Genomic DNA, 22,064 nt, shown 5'->3' with positions numbered 1-22,064 from the left:
AAAGTTCTTTTTAGTTTGTGCCTTTCTTTTGCAGTGCTACATGGTGCTGAACCATTGCCATATTACACTGCTGCTCATGCAATGAGTTGGTGTTTACAGTGTTCCCAAGGAGTGGCTTACCTACACAGCATGCAACCCAAAGCTCTAATTCACAGGGACCTGAAACCACCAAAGTAAGTCCTAATGTGACACCTGGCCTCCTCCCTCTCGCCACCCCTACCTGCTACCTAATTCAAGGTAGTGGTTGCACAGTTTCTCTTTTCCCTTTCCTTTTGGTTATTCAGGAATGTTCATTTTTGACTCATCATCATTTAGTCATTTATCTTAGCTTACATTTTAGAATGTCATCTTTGGGGAAATTTTTCTTTTTATAACTCCTTCCTGCCTTAGAATGCCATACTTCTAGAATCTCTCAGCATATGAATATCATTTTGTGCCCACAGTATTTGTTACTAGTAGACAATTTTCTGAGATCAATGACAAGTCTGATTCAGCATCTCTGCTCTATCTCTGGAAATTAATACACTCTCCACACATGATAGACATTGAAGAGTAGTATTACTTGTCCTTTCAGAGGAAAGCAAATGGGCATTCCAGCATCTAAGTAGAAATTTAAAATCTTTCAGATCTCTGGGACTTTGAAAGAACTCTAAAACTCCTTAGATAATTTTTTTTTTTAAGTGGTACTGGGGTTCTTGGAAGCCCTTCTACCTCTGGACTACACTCCCAGAACTATTATATATTTTTTTATTTGGAAACAGGGTCTCTTAAGCCAGCGAGGTTGGCTCCGAACCAGTGCAATCCTGTCTCTGCCTCCCAAGCGCGGGGATTACAAGCGTGCGCCACCACGCCCGGCTCCTTAGATAATTTAAAAGGCTAAAACTTTGAAATTTTTTGTTTACTTAGGTATTTAGTTAAAGAAAACAGGCCCAGTACTTCGGAGGCTGAGCCAGGAGGATCCAGGTTCTCGGACAGCCTCAACTACTTAATGAGGCCCTCTGCAACTTAGTGAGACCCTGCTTCAAAATAAAATATGAAAAATAGGGCTGGGGGTGTAGTTCAGATGTAGAATGCCCTTGTGTTCAATCCCTAGTACCACACACACACAAAACAAATGCACATGAAATATATTGTCTTCTTTCCTCTGATTGTTTTCTTCTTTACTTATGAAAGAATAAGAGTCTCCACATACCTTTTTCCCTCTACTATCACATCAGTCTTCAGATAGAGATATTCTGTAGGAAATCAGTCACAAAATAACAGGATAGTCTTAAATGATTCATTTTTTTTTTCTTGATACTGGTTTAAAGCATTAAATCATCTCTTCTGACTGTAACTGGTCACCCTCATGTCTTATCTGATGGGTTTTATGTAGGTTCCAAATCTTGGAATTATTGTTGGGGCTAGTATACCTTATTTCTATTCCCAGGTTAAAGGTAATTTTTATATTTGCAGGTCCCTGGTAAAATAACATTTGCCCTAGATTCATGACATTTTTTTTTTTTTTTACATGACTCCCATGTCTTAGCTCTGTGCCTTGGCTAGTGAAAAGAAAATCACTTCCCCCTGTTTTCCCGTCGTTATATTTAGTCCTTTCCCCCCTGTATTAACACACAGTTGAATTTTTAAAGCAGACTCATTAGAATCATAGAACCAGCCAACAACACACTAATTATTCAGAGGAGATAGGCAAGTGTCAGGCACAAAGTATTTTTTTCCTTTCATATGTACATATTCTAAATACAAAAATGATTTTGAGGTTGAACATTTTCAGAAATATCTTCAAAATAAAGACATATAAAATAAGGAACATTTTTTCTTTCTGTATTGGTTTTACTTTAATTGTATGATGTTGCTGTTTTTTAAATAATACATGTTTATGATATTTATGCCTAAGCTCCTATTTCAGGACACTATAATATTGACCTACTGAAAACTTTTTAAACCTCATGTTTTATTTTGACCAGAGAAAAATATAATCCAAAAAGATAATGGAGCTAGAAATAGAGACATCAAAATGTGAATCTAGTAGGCTTCCTAGATAGCTCCAAATTAGGTGAATTAATTTTTATTAATGTTCTTTTGAACTATCAGACTAGAATGCCACAGTGACCAAGAAACATTATACAGAAGTTTAATGATACCATTCATTTTGTTTAGCTCCTTCCATCTCCACAAATGGCACCTCTTTTATTGCAGTTTACTGGCCTTACAATTTCTGATTTTTTTTTTTTTTTAACAGCTTGCTGCTGGTTGCAGGGGGGACAGTTCTAAAAATCTGTGATTTTGGTACAGCCTGTGACATTCAGACACACATGACCAATAACAAGGGGAGTGCTGCTTGGATGGCTCCTGAAGTTTTTGAAGGTATAATGGTAGAAGCATGATATGATTGATGATTTTCCTCACTCCACATGAATCCAATGTGTAATTGTAGACTATCCTCATTTCCCATGGTTTTGTTGTACATAGTACATAATTGTACAGTATATATTGAAGTCTAAGAAATGTTTAAGTAAATAAAGCCTTACATCACAAATTTTAGGGTATATTTATTTTTCTTTTGTTTTGTTTATAGTGGTACTGGGGGTGGAATCCAGGGGCTTTCTACCTCCGGGCTATACTCCCAGATCTATTTTATATATTTTTTTGGAAACAGGGTCTTGCTAAGTTGCTGAGAGCCTCACTGAGTACCTGAGGCTGGCTTCGGACCTGTGTGATCCTCCTGTCTCTGCCTCCTGAGCGCGGGGATTACAAGCATGTGCCACCACACCCAGCCCTAGGGTATATTTAAGTGTACATTACATATGTAGTCAATCCTCATTGTTAATAGAGTCCATAATTGACCCCAAATCCTTACTTATGATACTGTCAAAATTATTCATAGACAATGTGCATGTTGCAGCATAGCGCCCATTTTGAGTCATCCAGTACAGTTCCCATTGTGAGACAAAACAAGGTGATGTTCTACTTTCTTCTTTTTATGATCTATTTAATGCCTAATTTTCCTCATTTAGATAATTTTTGTTGGTGATTTTCTCACTTAAAATGGCTACCAACCGAGCGTGGTGGCTCACGCTTGTAATCCCAGCATTTGGGAGATGGAGACTGGAGGATCATGGTTCACCGACAGCCTCAGCTACTTAGTGAGGCCCTTCACACTCAGTGAAACCCTGTTTCAAAAATAAAAAGACTGAAAAATAGGGCTGGGGGCTGTAGCTCGGAGGTACAATGCTCCTCGGTTTCATCCCCAATACCGCAAAAAAAATAATTAATTAAATAGCTACCAATTTTAGTTCTGCCTAAGTACAAGAAGTCTATGAGCCGAGTGTGGTAGTGCACACTTGTAATCCCAGCTCTTGGGAGGCTTAGACAGGAGGATCGCACAGGTTCAAAGCCAGCCTCAGTGAGACCCTATTTCCAAATAAAATATAAAATAGGTTGGGGGCATAGTCCAGAGGTAAAGGCACCTGGGTTCCTTCCCCAGGACCACAAAAAAAAAAAAAAGAAGTTATGAATATGTGAGATAACACATGAAAATACATGTATTAAGTAGCATATATTGCTGCTTAATAAGCAGTGCCATGAGTCTAGTGTTAGTGAATCAATATAGAAACACATGTAAAACAAGGTTATATGTTGATTAGTTGACAAAAATAAGTTGTGACCAGCATCACATAGGAACCAAACTTTTTAATCTCCTTTAGGAGCAGTGATGCAACAGAGCCTTTGTAGACCATAAATGTGAGAAGTTATGAGAATCAACTGTGCTTTTGAATTGGTGTTTAGCAATTAAAAATTATCAGTTTTGACATGGGTGTGGTGGTGCGCATTTGTAATCCCAGTATTTGGGAAGCTGAGATAGGAGTATCAAGGTTTGTAACCAGCTTCAGCTACTTAGTGAGGCTTCTCTCAATTTAGTGAGAACTGTTTCAAAATAAAGAATAAAAATATAGGGCTAGGGGTGTAGCTCAGAGTTAGAATGCCCCGGATTCAATCCCCAGTAACTAACACACACACACACACACACACACACACAATCAGTCTTGAAGTTAAATAATCATGCCTTAGCCGGGTGTGGTGTTGCATGCTTGTAATCCCAGTGCTTGGGAGGCTGAGACAGGAGGATCACACAGGTTTGAAGCCAGCCTCAGCTACTTAGTGAGGCTCTCAGCAACTTAGTGAGACCCTGTTTCCAAATAAAATATAAAATGGGCCCGGGGGTGTAGCCCAGAGGTAGAAAGCCCCTGGGTTCTACCCCCAGTACCACTAAACAAACAAACAAACAAATAGCATGCCTTAAAAAGAATGCAAGTAATTTGGCAGAATTATAATACTAAGAACTACAAAAGAAAGGTGAGCTTACTTTTCCTTTTTACTTCCAAGTCTCACTCAGGTTCTAAAGAGTAGTTCATAAGTTATATATAATTTTCTGTATCAACATATTTCTCTATTTATTTTAGTGTGTGTGTGTGTGTGTGTGTGTGTGTGTTTGATACGGTGGGGGGGGGGGTGAGCCAAGGGGGCATTCTACCTCCGAGGTACAGCCCCAGTCCTCTATTATTTTTTACTTTGAAACAGGGTCTCATGAGATTGATAAGAGTCTCACTGTCCTCAAACCTGCAACAATCCTCCTGTCTCAGCTTCCCAAGACAGGTTCAAGGACAGCCTCAGCTATTTAGTGAGGCCCTTTGCAACTCAGTGAGACCCTGTTTCAAAATAAAGAATAAAATTACAGCTGGGGGTGTAGCTTAGAGATAGAATGTCCCGGGCTTTATCCCCAGTACTGCAAAAAAGAAATCATTTATGTATCTAATAGATCTCCGAGTTAAAATGGAACCGGTGTTACTGTAATAAGAAAAGCAAAAAGATTTACTTATCCAGAACAGTAATAGTTACCATTAATTGTCCAGAACAACAAAGATCTGGCTGTTGGGATGCATAAATTTTTGCATTTCTGAAAAGTATCTGGTAGCCCATGTAATGTGACAACATTGCTATATTATATTACAGCGTACTACGTAGCATATAAAACTACCACTATAATACTTTTTCATTCTTTAGAAGTTAGTATTACAGGTAAGCGGTTTGATATTGTTTTAGGTGAGGGTGTTTTGGGTGGTGTTACTCTGCTCATTCACCCACCAACTTATCAATTCTTTAAATTTTGCCACATAATCCATTTACTATAAACTTGTTACTCATAATCCTTATTACTTACAAATAATTTTTTGTTTTAAACTTAAGAATTTTATCTTGCTGTATATTGAGGAAGAAACACTAATTTTTTTTTTTTTTTTTGGTGGTGGTACTGGGGATGGAACCCTTCTACCTCTGGGCTACACTCCCAGACCCATTTTTTTATATATATATTTTTTATTTGGAACCAGGGTCTCTTAAGCCAGCAAGGCTGGCTTCGAACCTGTATGATCCTCCTATCTCTGCCTCCCAGGCTTGAGGATTACAAGCGTGCGCCACGACACCCCGCATGAAGAAACACTAATTTTGATAGCAGAGTGGTGTTATCCATTAGAAAATAGGAGAATAAAGTTGGGTGTGGTGGTGCATGCTTGTGATCCCAGCATTTTGGAGGCTGTGACAGGAAGATCTAGGCTCATGACCAGGCTCAACTACTTAGTGAGGCCCTTTGCAACTCAGTGAGACTCTGTTTCAAAATAAAGAATAAAAAATAGAGCTGTGGGTATAGCTCAGAAGTAGAAATGTCTCTGTGTTCATTTCCTAGTACCTAAAAAAAAGAACAAAAGAAAACAGGAAAACAATTAAGATTAAAAAATTATGGGGTTAAGGGTATAGTTCAGTGGTAAAACACATTCTTTGTATGCCAAAGTCTGGGTTCAATCCCTAGAACCTGAAAAAAAAAATCAACAAAAAAATTTCAAAAAGGAATATACAAATTTTTCATACTCTGCCCCAGAGAAAGTATCAGTCTACATACATTAAAAAAAAAAAGACATGGCCTTTGCCTCTTGACAAAAAGGTAGAAAGTAACTGACTTTCCATTATAGGTTTTTACTGTATTGTCAGTACTTAACTCATTCTAAAAATGTATTTTTTGTAAAGACTTAAGGCACTTCATAAAGAGTAAACTCTTATCTCTACATGTGGCAGCTTCTTGTTTTTGTCCAAAATACTCTTAAAAAATTTATGAAAGCAGTTGTTTCAGGATGTTATAGGTAAAAAGTCTTGATTATACTGGCTTTTTTTCTAGGTAGCAATTATAGTGAAAAATGTGACGTCTTCAGCTGGGGTATTATCCTTTGGGAAGTGATAACACGTCGGAAACCCTTTGATGAGATCGGTGGTCCAGCTTTCCGAATCATGTGGGCAGTTCATAATGGTTTGTGAAAAGAAATTTTTCTTTAATGTATTTGTATATGTTGATCGTGTCCCTTCCCGCAAAGAAGACCATTTATCTTTAACACTAAAATATACAATTCTTTGTTACCAGACTACTTTCCTGTTACTGATCTCTGTCCTCCACCACAGATTCCACAGATTCACGGCAGTGCCGTGAGTGGTCTTGGCCTCCACGCAGGGCTGAGGATATTTGCTGGTGTGCTGGTTAGGGAAGGTCTTCAGTACACAGCCAGTGCCTGCTGTCTCTCTCTGGGATAGAGAAGCATCAGACTGTACTCTGTAGAAAAAAATTAATACATAACTGAGATCTCTCACATGATTATGATAACCAGGAAATGTCATTCTTTTTTTTTCTGGGGAAACAAGACCTCACCTAGGAGAGAAAGAAAGGTCCCACCAAAAAGAAAAAGCAGACACTCATCATAAGACTTGTTACTTACTCTCAGGCAGAACACAAAGTCTCACATGCCTTTTCTTTTTTGTTCTCACCCATTCTTATGGGGTGTTGCTTCATTTTATAAAGAAACTAAGACCTAGAGAGGTTAAATAACTTGCCTAACATCACAAGACTAGTTTGTGGTAGAGCAGGGATTCATATCCAGATCCTTCTGACTCAGTTGCTTATATTGTTAAGTCATATTGACCTACACACTTGGTGTTCTTATATCCCTATGATATTTTTATACCTCTAATGTTTCTAACCACTTATGATGTCAGTATTCATTAATTAAGTCACTTCATATTTGCTTTGAAGAAAAACTATATGAAGGTAAGTTTTTTATATGGTGAAATAATTACTTCATATACGTTATTTCTAGTACTTTGTTATAATCATCCCGGCTAATAACTTTTTATTCATTGTTCCACAGTGATAAAAAAAAAAAAAAACAAAGGTCTCTGTAACTGTTTAGGTCATTCATAAACTGGTTAAACAGTCCCATCATCAGACAAGACAAACAGTATTGTTCATTTATTAGTTTTCTGAGGCACCATAAATGTTACTGCTTTGTGTTATTATAGAGAATGCTAGAGCATTGACCAAGACAGTTTGCTTTCTCTGTCTTTCCATCAATTGTCAGTAAATAATTGAATGTCAGTGAAGTTAAAAGGTGAAAGGACTTGTTAATTCATATATTACAAAGATCTCATTGTATTTGAGGCCTTCAAGTAAGGAACTGTACTAATAATATTACAGGCTTGATAGTTGTAAAATGTCATCAATTTTTAGCTTATGAAATTATTAATTCACAGCAGCCAAAAGGTCTACCTCCCACAAAAGGTTCATTAGCAAGTCAATGAATATAATACCATAGTTGACCACTTTTGGGATATGGAAGACGATTTTTCAAACAGTTGAAATTTTAGCAGTGAATCAAAATACAGATGAGGTTTCCTCAAGCCACCCTTTTACTTAATAAAGTAATCCTTGAATCTTTTGTCATTAATCCATTCTTTAAAAAGAATGTTTATAACAAATCAAATACTGCTCATTTAAGTCTTACTTAATAGAATGTGTTGTAAAATTTTTCATCTTTTTTAAAGTTAGAGTTTTCCTCCTTTTGAAAATATACATAAAATAAATGTCAACTTAAAGGCCAAAAATGTTCTTTGATTAATCTAAAATATAGATCTCAAATGACAAAGTTTGTGAAATAAAATCTGCTCTGGAAATACATATAAAGAGCTTACATTATTTCCATAGGTAAATATATTCTCATCTCTCACCCCTCTAATTTTCTATTGTAGGTACTCGACCACCCTTGATAAAAAATTTGCCAAAGCCCATTGAGAGCCTGATGACTCGCTGTTGGTCTAAAGATCCTTCTCAGCGCCCTTCCATGGAAGAAATTGTGAAAATAATGACTCACTTGATGCGGGTATAATCCTTCTTTTGAGGGGCTTTGGGCTAGGGGAATTTAATATGTACTGAGTGTTAGTGGGCTCTTAAAATCTAGGGGACACACCGGGCATGGTGGCACAGGCTTGTAATCCCCGCACTTGGGAGGCGGAGACAGGAGTATGGCGCAGGTTCGAAGCCAGCCGCACTCGCTTAAGAGACTCTATTTCCAAATAAAAACATAAAAAATAGGTGTGGATGCGTAGCCCAGAGGTACAAGGGCTTCCAGGAACCCCAGTACCACAAAAAAAAAAAAAATCTAGGGGACAGTATTACTATTTTCTGCTTCCTACATTTTTTTATTTTTCAAGGTTTAATAGGCTTGTATTACTCATAGTTTAAGGAAACAGAAAAAAAATTTTTGTTCTTTAAAATGGAAGATGGCTAGCTTAGGTTTCTGGACAAGTATGTTTGTTTCTGGGCTCCTTGCCACATCTGTAATGTGAGAGAAGGTGAATTAGATGTTATCTAAAGCCTTCATAGGATTTAGATATATAAACATGCCAACCCACATTTTAAATTTTCTGCTTCAAATTTTCATCATTTCTTCAGGGTACTAGAGAGGTTGCATACTTAGACACATTTGAGTGATTTTTACTAGTTTTTGTTGCATATTTTCAGGTTTTCAGTATGCCAAAAAATTTAAACTTGAATCAATCTAATTATAGTTTAGAAAAGCCCTTTTAAAATGATGACCACATTTTCCTACTTTACAAATCAAACATTGCAGAATTATTCCAAATATTTTAGGCTTTTAGTTTTTGGAACACTAACAGAAACACTTGATACTTTGTTTGGCTTTAATAAATTCAAGTTCTGTGGGGCACAGTGTTTCATGCCTGTAATCCCAACTACTCAGGAGGCTAAGACAGAAGGATCATAGTTTCAAGGCCAGTGTCAGGCACTTAGCAAGATCCTTTATCAGAAAAAAAAAAAAAAAAAAAAGTGGGTAGGGGTGGAGGTTGGTGGTATAGCTAGGTTGTAGAGCACCCCAGGGTTTAATCCCCAGTACTGAAATAAATAAATAAATAAAAGTCAGTGTACTTTGCAAGTGCATAAATTTCAAAACTTGTTCAGCAGAAGAACTGTGTAATCTCTTTAAATATAGACTAAATGATTTCTTAAGTGGTCAAAGATTTAGTTTGTTCATTCTATTAAGAATAACTTAGGCAAAGCATCTTGAACTAATTAGTTAAAATTTACCATCATATTTAGAAATTAGCTATAAATAGAACTGTAGGCCCTAAAGGTTTTGTGGGTAAGAAACCAACTTAGTCTCTGTGGTCAAAGAACTTAAAACTTTGGGCTGTATAAATTATTCAAATTGTAATTGTGCTCATATATGTTTTGTCTACCTTAAGAATGTGTTTCTTAGCCAGGCGTGGTGGTGCATACTTGTAATCCCAGCATTCAGGAGGCTGAGGCAGGAGGATTGTGGTTCTCGGACAGCCTCAGCTACTTAGTGAGGCCCTCTGCAACTTAGTGAGACTTTGTGTCAAATTAAAGCATAAATAATAGGGCAGGGGGTATAGCTTGGAGGTTGAATGTCCCTGGGTTCCATCCCCAGACCCCCCCCCAAAAAATACATTTTTTTTTCTTTCCTTAAATTCTAGCTTTTTTGCCCAGTAAATAATTTCAACAAGTCTCTATCTATAGTCTATTTTCTTGATATGTAAAGTATTCTAACAGTTATTCTGTGGTATACCAAATCTCATTTATCAGACTAACAATCATTTCATTTGGAAGATTTTGTCACTAGTATAAGCACATAAATGTGTCTCATATGAAAAATGATACTGTTCTATTTTATGTGTTCCTTTAGAGAAATATTTGCTGTTTCCCTTAGGACTCTAAAGTCCACATAAACTAGCTTCTTAGATAGGTGCATGGTATTGTCCACAGTTGACATTTGAAAGGGAACATGTTATCTTTATAAAATAAAGAACTTGGTCCTCTCCAAATTCAACATATACCATAGGAAGAATAAAGCAACGTCTTTACTGCTGTTAAACCTCAAAACTACGGAATAATTGAGATGTACTCTTGCAGTTAGTTTTAACAGGATTTAATTGGTATTAAAGAAATTTTAAATTGTGATTTACCTTTTTATTATAGTACTTTCCAGGAGCAGATGAGCCATTACAGTATCCTTGTCAGTATTCAGATGAAGGACAGAGCAACTCTGCTACTAGTACAGGTAAATAGATGGATTAGAAGAGTGATCTCAGCCAGGTGTGGTGGTGCATGCTGGTAATTCCAGTCCTTGGGAGGCTGAGACAGGAAGATTTGGATTCTTGGCCAGCTTCAGCTACTTAGGCCCTCTGCAACTTATTGAGACCCTATTTCAAAATAAAGAATAAAAAATCAGGCTGGTGGTATAGCCTGAAGGTAGAATGCCTCTGGGTTCAATCCCCAGTACCACAAAAAGAAGAGTAATATTCCAACTTTTTAAAAATCCCATGAAATTATAATCAAGAAGCAATGATGTCCCCATTTGCATTTTAATTCTTTGATTTCATATGATTGACTGCAATTTGAGTTTCCAGGTTCATCATTCTTCATGAAGATATCTAAATTAAAGAGTTTAAGGCCTGTTTTCAAGTCTTGGAATTCTTGCATAGTTATATATTATAAGATTGGATATTGTATGCTGTGAATATTATTGTTAATTTTAAAAATCATTTTTACATAAATGCTAAGTCAAATAGCATTTGAAATTATTATAAATGTATATAATATTTTAATTCATCATGAACACCCTATGTTTTGGTTTTCTTTGCAGAGACTGTCATTTAAGAAGCTATTTTAATTACCAGTTACTCTCTGTTCTAAATATGGAGAAATGATAGTTTGTGGTCATCACAAAATAGTAGAAATAGTATTCAAGCTTAGAAATATTGTCATTCTCGGGATATATTGTATTTTTGTTATTAATATAAGTGCTTCTCAAAGATATGTGTGTTCATATACACACGTATTTACCCTGCACTTAAATTTTCGTTTTTACTGATTTTTTTCTTCCCACCTCAGGAATAGTTTAATTTTAAGCTGCTTTGTTTTGGGACTAATTATTTTCAAATTCCAATTTTACTGAAAATCTTTTGAGCTATCTGAGTCCTAAAGTGAATTCTTTAGAATTCTGTCATTACCCTTTCATCTCCGAACCCTCTCCTTGTTTCTGTATTGCGTCCTTTAGTCCTTTGTTCCGTCCACCTTTTCATTGACCATTAGTTTTCTTCGTCTTTTCCTCCTTTTTCCTCCACTTAAGTCCAGTTGATCTTAAAACCCTTTGGGAGTAATACTCAGACCTGCTTTGTTAAATCATAATTCTTATTAAATCTGACACTTCCCTTACTCCTTGCTTATACCAATGCTGCTGAACATGGCTGAAGAGAGCACATGTTTACTGTCCTCAAATGCGTATTTTTAGCACTGCCAAGCAATTATACTGTATTTCCAAACATCTATCGCCTAGATTACTTAATTTTATACCGTACCCTCTCTATATATACTTCTTTACTTCTCACTCTCAGTGGACCTTGTTTACTACTTCTTTGAACAAACTGGAGTAATCAGAAGACAGCTTTCCCAAACTCTCCACTCTTCCCACCTGCTCACTTGCCTCTGCCCATCTACTCTGTATTTTCTCCTGTTGCCATGGCTGAACTACACATGCTTCTAGACAAAGCAAGCCTTCCTGCTTGTGCTTTGGATCCTATCTGCACTTCCCAGTTCTCTCACCATTTATCTCTATAGTACTATATGATTTTTTTAATTCTCATCTTATTTAAAGGGGTTCTTTTTTTGTCTTTTTGGAACCAGGGATTGAACCCAGAGTGCCGCACCTGCAAAGCAGGCGCTTTGTCACTCAGCTACATTCTGGCCCCTGATTCTCATCTTATTTAACTCGCAGTAGCATCTGACATAGTTCATTACTATCTCCTTCTTGTAGCACTTTGTTTAGTTTTTTCCAGGATATCACAAGCCTGAGTTTCATCATATGTCTCTAGCCATTTGTCTTTATTTTGTTGGCTAGTTATTTCTCAATGCCTCAATGCACCATGGGCTCAGTCATTTGGCTTCTATCTATATCCATTTCCTTGGTAATCTCTTCCAACATCAGGGCATTATATACCAGCAATTTGTTATTTTTTTTCCCTCCATCACATACCGAATTCCATACTCATATATCCAACCTTTAGCTTGTTATCTAATAGGAATTCAAACTTAACATTTTCCAAGCTTTGATAATTGCTCCAAACTCACTCATCTTCTTATCTTTTGCATTTCAGTTTAATAGACCTCAGATTTTTTTGGTTTTTTTTTTTTTTTAACTAGCTTAGGGGAGGGAAAAAAATTATTCTTGACTATTAGAAGATTATTTGGGCATTTTGGTTGCTTTTTTTTTTAACTATAGTTAAGTTTCATTTAAAATGGACTTGTAGCTGGGCGTGGTAGCGCACACTTGTAATCCCAGCATTCGGGAGGCTGAGACCTGAGGATCGCGGTTTGCAGACAGCCTCGGCTACTTAGGGAGATCCTCTGCAACTCAGTGAGACCGGTTTCAAAATAGAGTAAGAAATAGGGCAGGGGGTGTAGCTCAGAGGGCGAATGCTTTTGGGTTCCATCCCCAGACCTGCAAAAAAAAAAAAAAAAAAAAAGATGGGCTTGTTTGGGGTGTCCTCAATAGTGTAAAAAGTCTTATTTCTATCTGTGTCTTAGCAATTTAGAAAAGAATTTAGGTTGCATATTATTGAATGAAGCATTTCTAGTATTCTCCACTTGTAGTCATAAATATTTCTACTTTCCCAGGCTCATTCATGGACATTGCTTCTACAAATACCAGTAATAAAAGTGACACTAATATGGAGCAAGTTCCTTCCACAAATGATACTATTAAACGCTTAGAATCAAAGTTGTTGAAAAACCAGGCAAAGCAACAGGTTTGTTATGCTTTTAAAAATAAAATTGTATGGTAACCTACACTAAACTAGCTGAAATCATTTGCTATCTTCTATTATATAAATCCTGAATCTTCTTCCTGAAGTATACAAATGAGCTTAAAAGAGACATAAAATAAGATTTTCCTTCCACTTATTACCATGCAAGTTGTTTTGCCTCCTAATGTTACTGCCTTTGCAACTCTATGACTTCCTTCCTATGTTAACCCTTGACATTATTGGTTGGTGGTTAAAAATATAAAATGAATATATTTTGTCTGTACTACCCACTTTAAAAGAGTTATAAATCTGTATCATTTTTGCTGTTCATATTTATTATGTTGTTGCCATTGTTGGTTTAAAATATCTTAAGGAGTGATTTTGTTCACCTTGCTTGAAGCACTTAGGTTAACTAATAATTATGGTGCTTAACACCCAGCTCTACTGACTGCTCTTTCATATAGGTAGTCTCTGAGCTTGCTCTCCCTTCCCCTGTTGCTTCTTCCTGCAAACTTCCGTCTTCTCAGAGAAGTACAGGATCCATAAGAATCCCACTTGGACCTTCCTCTTTCTAGGCTGCCCAGGATTCCTAAATCCACAGAACTTTAGTAATTAAGATTGACCTGTAATTCTAACAGAGTGAATCTGGACGTTTGAGCTTGGGACCCTCCCGTGGGAGCAGTGTGGAAAGTTTGCCCCCAACCTCTGAGGGCAAGAGGATGAGTGCTGACATGTCTGAAATAGAAGCCAGAATCGCTGCCACCACAGGTAAAAAGGAACCTCAAGTCCGAAGAGGAGTGAAAATGTTTATAATCCTATTTGGCCTAGTAATTAAAAGGTTTTTTTTAATCTTTTTTTTAAGTAGGAAGGAGAGTCACAATATGCTTGTAATAGTATATTAGTAATAATTTACATATTTATCTCAAATTCTAGGTTAAAAAAGTAAAACTTGTAAATTATTTGGATTGTAAAATATATCTTGCTAGTTAAATTTTTTTTTCAAACATGATTCTACTTAAATATGAACTGAAAGTCTAACTGATAAATTAAAATTTGGCCAAAACCAGAATGTTTGCAAGAATTTTCAGTGATTCTACTAAATTTTTGTGCTGAACTCAACTCATAGAAAATATTTGGTTTTGAATTTAGCAGAAAAATGTACTTTAAATCCAAATATGATTTTACTGTTTTCTGCTCCTTCTTCCTTCCACTGGTAGAAATAGCTAAGCTGGCTATTGTTATTAATTTGAATTATAAAATAAAAGTAATTATTTTGTTGGATCTTGAAAAAGCTAGCATTGAAATTTGATTTTGTTAGTTTAACATTATTAACCATGGAATAATTGATCAGCACAAAAACAATTACATGTTGTTTGGTTTTTTTTTTTACCTAAGTGAACTGATAGCCACCTTTTCTAACCAGTTTTTAATTTTAGTTATACTTGTTTAATTTTGGGAGAAGGGTTGTTTTGCTTTTACTTTTTCTCTTCTTCAGATTCTCCCTAGGGTGGAGGGAAGCTGATTCTAAAAAGTAAACACATTTGTCTTGTGGAAATGTAAATTAAAAACCGTTCATAATTCTCCTATTCAGAGATAAACACTTAAGATTCTTGTGTATTTTACTTCTAGTCTTTTAACTCTATATTTGTATAAATGTATGTTTCTATGTTTATTTACATACAGTTTTTTAATGTAGCTAACCAAAGCTTAATTTTTTAGGGTTTTTTTAATTTTTTTTTTTTTTCTGAATAGAATATTCTTATATGTGGAGCTCTCTTCAGAATCAAGTAGTGTAGGCAGACTGTCATTCTGGTCTCCAACTAATCACGATCACTCATTTATCAGCTAGCGTTAGAGTTCATTAGATGTAACAGAACATCTATAATAACAATGTCTATAACACATAAGCTTTATTTTTCACGTATAAGTCTGGAAGTAGGCTCATGATTATTAGGTGTCTTTCTCTCTTTGCCATAACCCTGTATGTAGCTTCCATCCTCGGGGTTACCTTGTGGTACAAAATGGCTCTTATAGTTCCAGTCATAACTTCCACATTTTAGGCAGCAGGAAGGCAGTAACAGGAAGGGTGAAAGAGCAGTCAAGCTTTTTGAAGAAACCTTCCCTAACAGCTTCTACATAACGTGGTCAGATGGCTACACACAGCTTCCAGTAAAGAATCGTGTCATTGATCTGGGAACATTGCTGTCCTAACTGAAGTTAGAGTTTTATTGCCAAGACAGAAGGAAAGAATAGAAATTGGCAAGAAACTAACATTCTCTGCCAGACGAATGTGCAGAAACAGTCAAGTTTGAGTGGGGTCACCAGCTGCTGGAGTCCTCTGGTCTCCAAGAGTTACAAATATTTCTGTGGAGTAGTGTTGATGAACCATAATCATAGTGATATATGCCCACACTTAGAAAACTTTCTTCACTTCAGGATGTCATTCAAAATAGATTTGCAAAATACCAAATGTACCCTTAAAAAGTGTTATAATAAATAGTTTTATTCTTTGCTAGTATTATTTCTCTAGTCATGTATTGGTTATAACTATTCTTTATAGAAGTGATACTTTACTAGATTAAGGATAACCACAAACATTAAAATATAACTGTTGCCGGGTGTGGTGGTGCATGCTTGTAATCCCATTACTTGGGAGGCTGAGACAGAAGGATCACAGGTTCATGGCCAGGCTTAGCAGCTCAGTGAGGCCTTCAAGCAACTTAGTGAAACCCTGTTTCCAAATAAAAATAAAATAAGTCTGGGGATATAACCCAGAGGTAGAAGGCTCCTGGGTTCCATCCCCAGTACCACAGATGAAAAAATTAACCTGTCTTCTCTGCCTAAATGGAGGACAAATGGTGCTGTACATCCTTTTAATTTTATGTAATTTAAATTTTTAATGATTTTTTTATTTTGAAAGGTTCATATTCCAGCTTTTTACAACATTCATGTTTAGCAAGCATGTACTCTAAACTTTGGAAACTATAGTAAATATTAGTTTATTAGAAATAAGTATAAGTGTTTATAATTAGGAAAGCATGTACAGTTTGTAGTTTGACTCAATAATTATCATTTAATCACTGAACTTTACTTTATAGCACATTCCAGGAAACACCTAACTTGAAATATATTCCTGTGTTTGTATTTTCAAAGCCAATATTACAGCTTATTTTTTATTAATTCCTCTCTTCTTCCCCTCCCCTCCTCTCCCCTCATTGCATATCATTGGTTTCACTTAGGTAGATTGTCTCAATGAACACAAACTTTAGCTCCCTCATTACCCTTCAGCTTTGTTTGTCTTTGTCTTTTTTTCCCCCTGCTAATTAAAACCAGTGTCTGAAACTTCTTGTATTGGTTTGCTCTTTAATCATGCCTCTTCTAAGCATGGATGAAAACTTAGATAGTTCTGCATGCCATTTTGCATGAAATGTTATTAACAGAACTATTTGAGAGTTATTCTGTTTTTGTAGTTACTCGTTTTCTGTGTTACTATTTGTGGTTGTTTGCATGTATACTATATATATGTGTTTTTGCAGCCTATTCCAAGCCTAAACGGGGCCACCGTAAAACCGCTTCATTTGGCAACATTCTGGATGTCCCTGAGATCGTCATATCAGGTATCATAGACCACCTGAGTTGGTCTAATAGCTGTGGAACCGGAATAATGATCCCTGGTACTTTTAAAATGCTTCTTGCTCCAATTTTCATAGGATGTAAAAATAGATACCTTGCATACAGTAACTAAGGAGAGACAGATTTGAAAGCAGTATACATTCACACTGAATGGCTTTGAAAAGCTAACCTCAGATCTGCTAGGATAAAATAGAACGGAAAATAAACCTTTTCACTGAAGAGAGACCACTACCCCAGAATTCTACCAACTTCCTCTCTTCTTGTAAGTGGACAGGCAAAGCCAAACCCAGAACTTTGTATACCCAGCATAAAGAGGCAATGACTATTTAAATTTTTTTGTTGTGCTTGGTTCCTTTCCTCCTCATTTACTACTTTTCGGAGTCCTTTTAAGCTTTCTATCCCAGCCTCTTTCTGTTGGTAGCAAATGAATATGAAATTGAGAGAAAAAAAAAAGAATTGCTAAGTACCATTTTATCTTATCCTAGAAAACAGAAACAGAGTAAAACCAAAGATTTGCTGTTTTGTAGGGTTTCTTGCCAAAACAAACAAACAAAAAAAATACAAAACAAAGGTTAATTATGGGTCTTGTAGATTATCAAAAAGATCTCACAGCCAGGCATGGTGGCACACGCTTGTAAGCCCGGCATTTGGTACACTGAGACAGGAGAATCACGGGTTGTGGCAAGCCTCAGCTACTTAGTAAGGCCCTCTGCAACTTAGTGAGAAACAATTTCAAAATAATGAATAAAAAATAGGGCAGGGGTGTAGCTCGGAAGTCAAATGGCCCTGGGTTCCATCCCCACAACCCCAGACTCATACACACAAAAAAAGATCTCACAAATTACCTGATTTATACCTAATTCACATATTCAGTGTTAAATGAGTAAAATTGCTTTTATTTCTTAGTGTGTTAGTCACTTCATAGATGACAGAAAATTACCATTTTTAGTTGATATTCACTATTTATAGAAGCCATGTCCATAAATGAGCCTAGGAAAGCAGAAACAAATATGACTACAAATTGAGGATATTAAATATTTTTCTAAATTTCTTAATACTTCTAGAATTTTTTCTTATAATTGGATTTCCCACAAGTTCTGTGATATTAACAGGTATTTCTTGATATAGACAATTCTTATTGGCCCTAGGACCTGCTAGTAAGCATTTTTTATAGAGAGGGATTTATTTTTCTCATATCATTCTCTTTACCTTAGATAAATAGTTTCATAATACATCCCTTTGGCCACATACAATGTACTGAGTCCAGTATGCTTACTGGAATGGACTTCCTCTCTTACTAAAGACATGTTTAATATATCACAGAAAAGATTTACCTCTACATCATAATAATCACTATATAAAAATGCGTGATAGAGTTGTCAACAAATGCAAATACTCTGTGAACCCGGAATGATGAGAAAGGAAAAGCAACTTATGGCTACCAGCAATTTTCATCAATTTAGTATTCTCTCAGGTCATGTAAAAATTGAGCTTTAATTGTTCAAGACTCCCTGTGGGTCCAGATACACAGCTTGTCAATTATTTCTGGGGCTGAAATATCAGCATTTGGGACAGTAACTTTCCCTTCTGCTTTGCACTCTCTGCTGGCCGTTGAAGAGTGAGCTATAGGTCATTCTGGCTCCTTATTATCAGGCAAGGCAGTGTAAAAAGCAAATTACCAAGAGTATGTACGACATCTTGCTCACTCTTCATTTGTACAAAAGCTTTTGCTAAGTAGCAGTGTACCAGCTAAGCAAAGGAAATGTAAATATACAGAATTTAGACCTTTTGCACTATAAAATTCTAATAAGTTTGCTAATTGTACATTGTAAATTGATAAATTGGAGTGGATTGTGAGAAAAGGAAACAGGACTTTCTTAAATGTTCTTTATTAAAACTTAAGTTTTAAAAGCATAATCCTTTCTCCCAGTCAGCAAATTTTAATTTGAAATGGAATAAATGAAAAGATTTTGGATTGTTTTAAGGTTTTTTTTTAATTTTTATTTTTCCTTTCAGTACCTTAATAAGGACAATAAAATGCAGATTTTTGTTTTACTTGGATTTTCTTTTCTTTCCCCCACATTTTGCTTTTTACTATTCAAGCCTCCTTTTTTTTTTTTTTTCTTTTCTGCTCAGACACAAGATAGGGACTAATGATTGTGAGACTTTATAATACAGTCTGATAATGATAATTTATCTGGTGCTAGAAGAATATCTAATTTTTACATTTCTTGTAAAAATACAAATGCCAGCTGGGTGTGGTGGTGCACACTTGTAATCCCTGCGCTGGGAGGCAGAGACAGGATGGCGCAGGTTCGAAGCCAACCTCACTGGCTTAAGAGACCCTGTTTACAAATAAAAAAGTATAAAATAGGTCTGGGAGTGTAGCCCAGAGGTAGAAGGGTTTCCAGGAACCCCAGTACCACCAAAAAAAAATTGGGACTCACTTCCTGCAAAGCCTAAATTTAATTGATATTTATTATTTATAGTATTATCTTAGAACTGAAAAATCTTAGGTGTTCTTATGATTTCAGTTTTATTTAGATCCCTTGATTATTAAGAGTATGATAGAATCAATTCCTGTGAGGTAGAATATAAACAAACCCAAACATATTTAACAGAAAAGTAGATGGATAGTTAGGTTTCTGATACTTATGTGCTATTGTCCTCCTTCAAAAGTATCAAATACCTTAGGTATTAGCAAACAAAATGATAGGTGGGAAGAGCTTTGTAGAGTGCTACACAGCTAGAGGCAGGTATAGTCTTCAGGCACACCTAGGCATTTGCTTTCTCTACCAGGATGAAAATAATCCTTCTCATACTATATTTTGTTCAAGGGATAGTAGATATTATAAGCATTCTTTTAGCTGGATAAATTATTAAATATTCCTTTAAATACTGTAGCACCAATATATAGAGACAATGAAATAAAAAGAATCTGGAGTGTTTCTAGATCTGGCAAGTCTCTGCCTTCCCTAATGGTCTCATTAGCAGTTATAAACCTTTGATAAGGGATGCTGCAGCCCAAGAGGAAGTATAATAAGAGATACTATACCTATTTTTGTCATTTCTCTATGGCTTCCCCACTTCCAATAAAATTTTGTGTTTGTGATATATAGAGAAGTTAATCTAACCATAACATCAAATATTTAGGGAATCTTTCCATCTATCATAATAATAGTTTACCAAGATCAGTTTGTATAATCAAAAAAGTCAACCTCTAACCTAATAAAGCTAGTTTTATTAAAAAGGTAAAAATCATCAGTAACAATTGCTCTCTTTTGATGGGGAAATGTGTAAGTTTTTTATACTTTTATTAATACCTTATAATTAGATATCATTGTGAAATATAAAGTGATATATTCATACATGCACATATTTCTTGGCATATTACCTTCCACATACCACCCAGCTCGCCCCTCTTCCCTCCTTAAAAATGTTAGTGAGAGCCGAGCATGGTGGCGCACTCTTGTAATCCCAGCATTGGGAGGCTGAGACAGGAGTATCGCACAAGTTTGAAGCCAGTTTTGGCTGCTCTCAGCAATTTAGTAAGACCCTGTTTCCAGATAAAGTATAAAATAGGTCTGGGAGAATAGCACGGAGGTAGAAAAGCCCCTGGGTTCCACCCCCATTATCACACACAAAATGTATGTTAGTGAGATTGGAAGCGATACCTTTATTTATCAACATTATTTAAACTGCTTCCTTTCACTATCCTCTTTAAAACAAAAACAAATGGATAACCAGTCTTCCACACACCTTTTTTTTTTTTTTTTTCCGGGTCTGGGGATGGAACCCAGGGGCATTCGACCTCTGAGCTACACCCCCTGCCCTATTTTTTTATTCTTTATTTTGAAACCGTGTCTCACTGAGTTGCAGAGGGCCTCACTAAGTAGCTGAGGCTGTCCGCGAACTGCGATCCTCCGGGTCTCAGCCTCCCGAATGCTGGGATTATAAGCATGCGCCACTACGCCCGGCTACACCATTTTTTAAAAAAGCTCTCCAATGTATGTGTCTGGCACCTTTGTAGAAATTCAGTTGGCTATAAGTATGTGGGTTTGTTTCTCTATCTCCTATTCTGTTCCATTGGTCTGTGTGTCTGTTTTTGTGCCAATACCTTGCTGTTTTTATTACTATAGTTCTATAGTATAATTTGAAGTCAGGAATTGCAATGCTTCCTATGTGGTTCTTACTGCTGAGAATTGCTTTGGCTATTCTTGGTCTTTTGCAAGAAAATGAAACTGGAAGGGCCTGGAGGACATTATATGCAGTAAGATTAGCGAGTCACAGAAAGTCAAGGATCATCATATGTTTTCTGTCATATGCACATGCTAGGGAGTAATTGGGGTACCAGAGAGATTCTTGATAATGGAGAAGAAACCTCACTGGAGCCAGGGAGGTCTAAGGGAAGTGGAGGAGGAAGGCTGAGGTTCATTAATGAAAATACTACCATCAATTATGTGAATATACCACAGAAGTAGACTGTCTAGGACCTAAGCCAGCGGTCTCTGAAAGAATTCTGTGATGACTTTCAACTTCTTGCTCAGGAAATCAGTTGTACTTAAAAGAGCAGCTTCTTTGAAGAGCTGGGTTTTGTCTTTTTGGCTTTACCATACACAGAACTGAATAGACCAATAAGCTAGTACTCTTGCCTCCCTTTCTGTTTGGGGGAAATGAGAGGTATGTAGCATGAGCTGGCAATATAATGTATTCCTTCAGTTACTCTTTTTTAAATTGGTGCATTGTAATTATACTCTTAGCTAGAAGAGTTTTTTAAAATGTCATTTTGAATTTAATACACAATGTAAACCTCAAGACAATCATATACAGGTTTCATATTCTGTTATTGGGTGTTTGTTTATATCATATTGCCCTCCTTTCTTTTACTTTTTATTTATTTATTTATTTTTATTTTTTATTTTTTTGGTGGTACTGGGGTTCCTGGAAGCCCTTCTACCTCCGGTATACACTCCCATGGGCTACACTCCCAGACCTATTTTTTAACATTTTTATGTGGAAACAGAGTCTCTTAAGCCAGCGAGGCTTGCTCTGAACCAGCGTGATCCTCCTGTCTCCGCCTCCCAAGCGTGGGGATTACAAGCGTGCGCCACCACGCCCGGCCTTCTACTTTTTATTTACTCTACCTTGTATAATACAGGTGTACACATAGAAACATAGAAAAATGTAAAATTAATGCATTCTAAGTTAGTACTCAG

General features: G+C 36.2%; 1 protein-coding gene across 4 annotated transcripts in view; it reads left to right on the top strand.

The window, feature by feature from the left end:
* Positions 1-22,064, top strand: part of MAP3K7 (mitogen-activated protein kinase kinase kinase 7) — a gene marked incomplete at both ends in the record, with an annotated part of 68,705 nt that overhangs the window by 22,702 nt on the left and 23,939 nt on the right. For 2 of the 4 annotated variants that reach the window (XM_080700671.1, XM_080700673.1), the window contains 8 exons: positions 35-173; positions 2,243-2,367; positions 6,230-6,358; positions 8,125-8,255; positions 10,391-10,472; positions 13,088-13,218; positions 13,854-13,983; positions 16,752-16,832. In XM_080700671.1, coding sequence (XP_080556797.1) covers positions 35-173; positions 2,243-2,367; positions 6,230-6,358; positions 8,125-8,255; positions 10,391-10,472; positions 13,088-13,218; positions 13,854-13,983; positions 16,752-16,832 — 948 coding nt within the window. The remainder of the gene's footprint in view (positions 1-34; positions 174-2,242; positions 2,368-6,229; positions 6,359-8,124; positions 8,256-10,390; positions 10,473-13,087; positions 13,219-13,853; positions 13,984-16,751; positions 16,833-22,064) is intronic. The other 2 variants (XM_080700672.1, XM_080700674.1) reach the window with 1 other exon arrangement.

This window comes from Muscardinus avellanarius (genome assembly GCF_963383645.1).
Source record: "Muscardinus avellanarius genome assembly, chromosome: 8".
NCBI lineage: Eukaryota > Metazoa > Chordata > Mammalia > Rodentia > Gliridae > Muscardinus > Muscardinus avellanarius.
The sequence above is the reverse complement of the archived record's forward strand: the minus strand, read 5'-3'. Positions and strand labels throughout refer to the sequence as shown.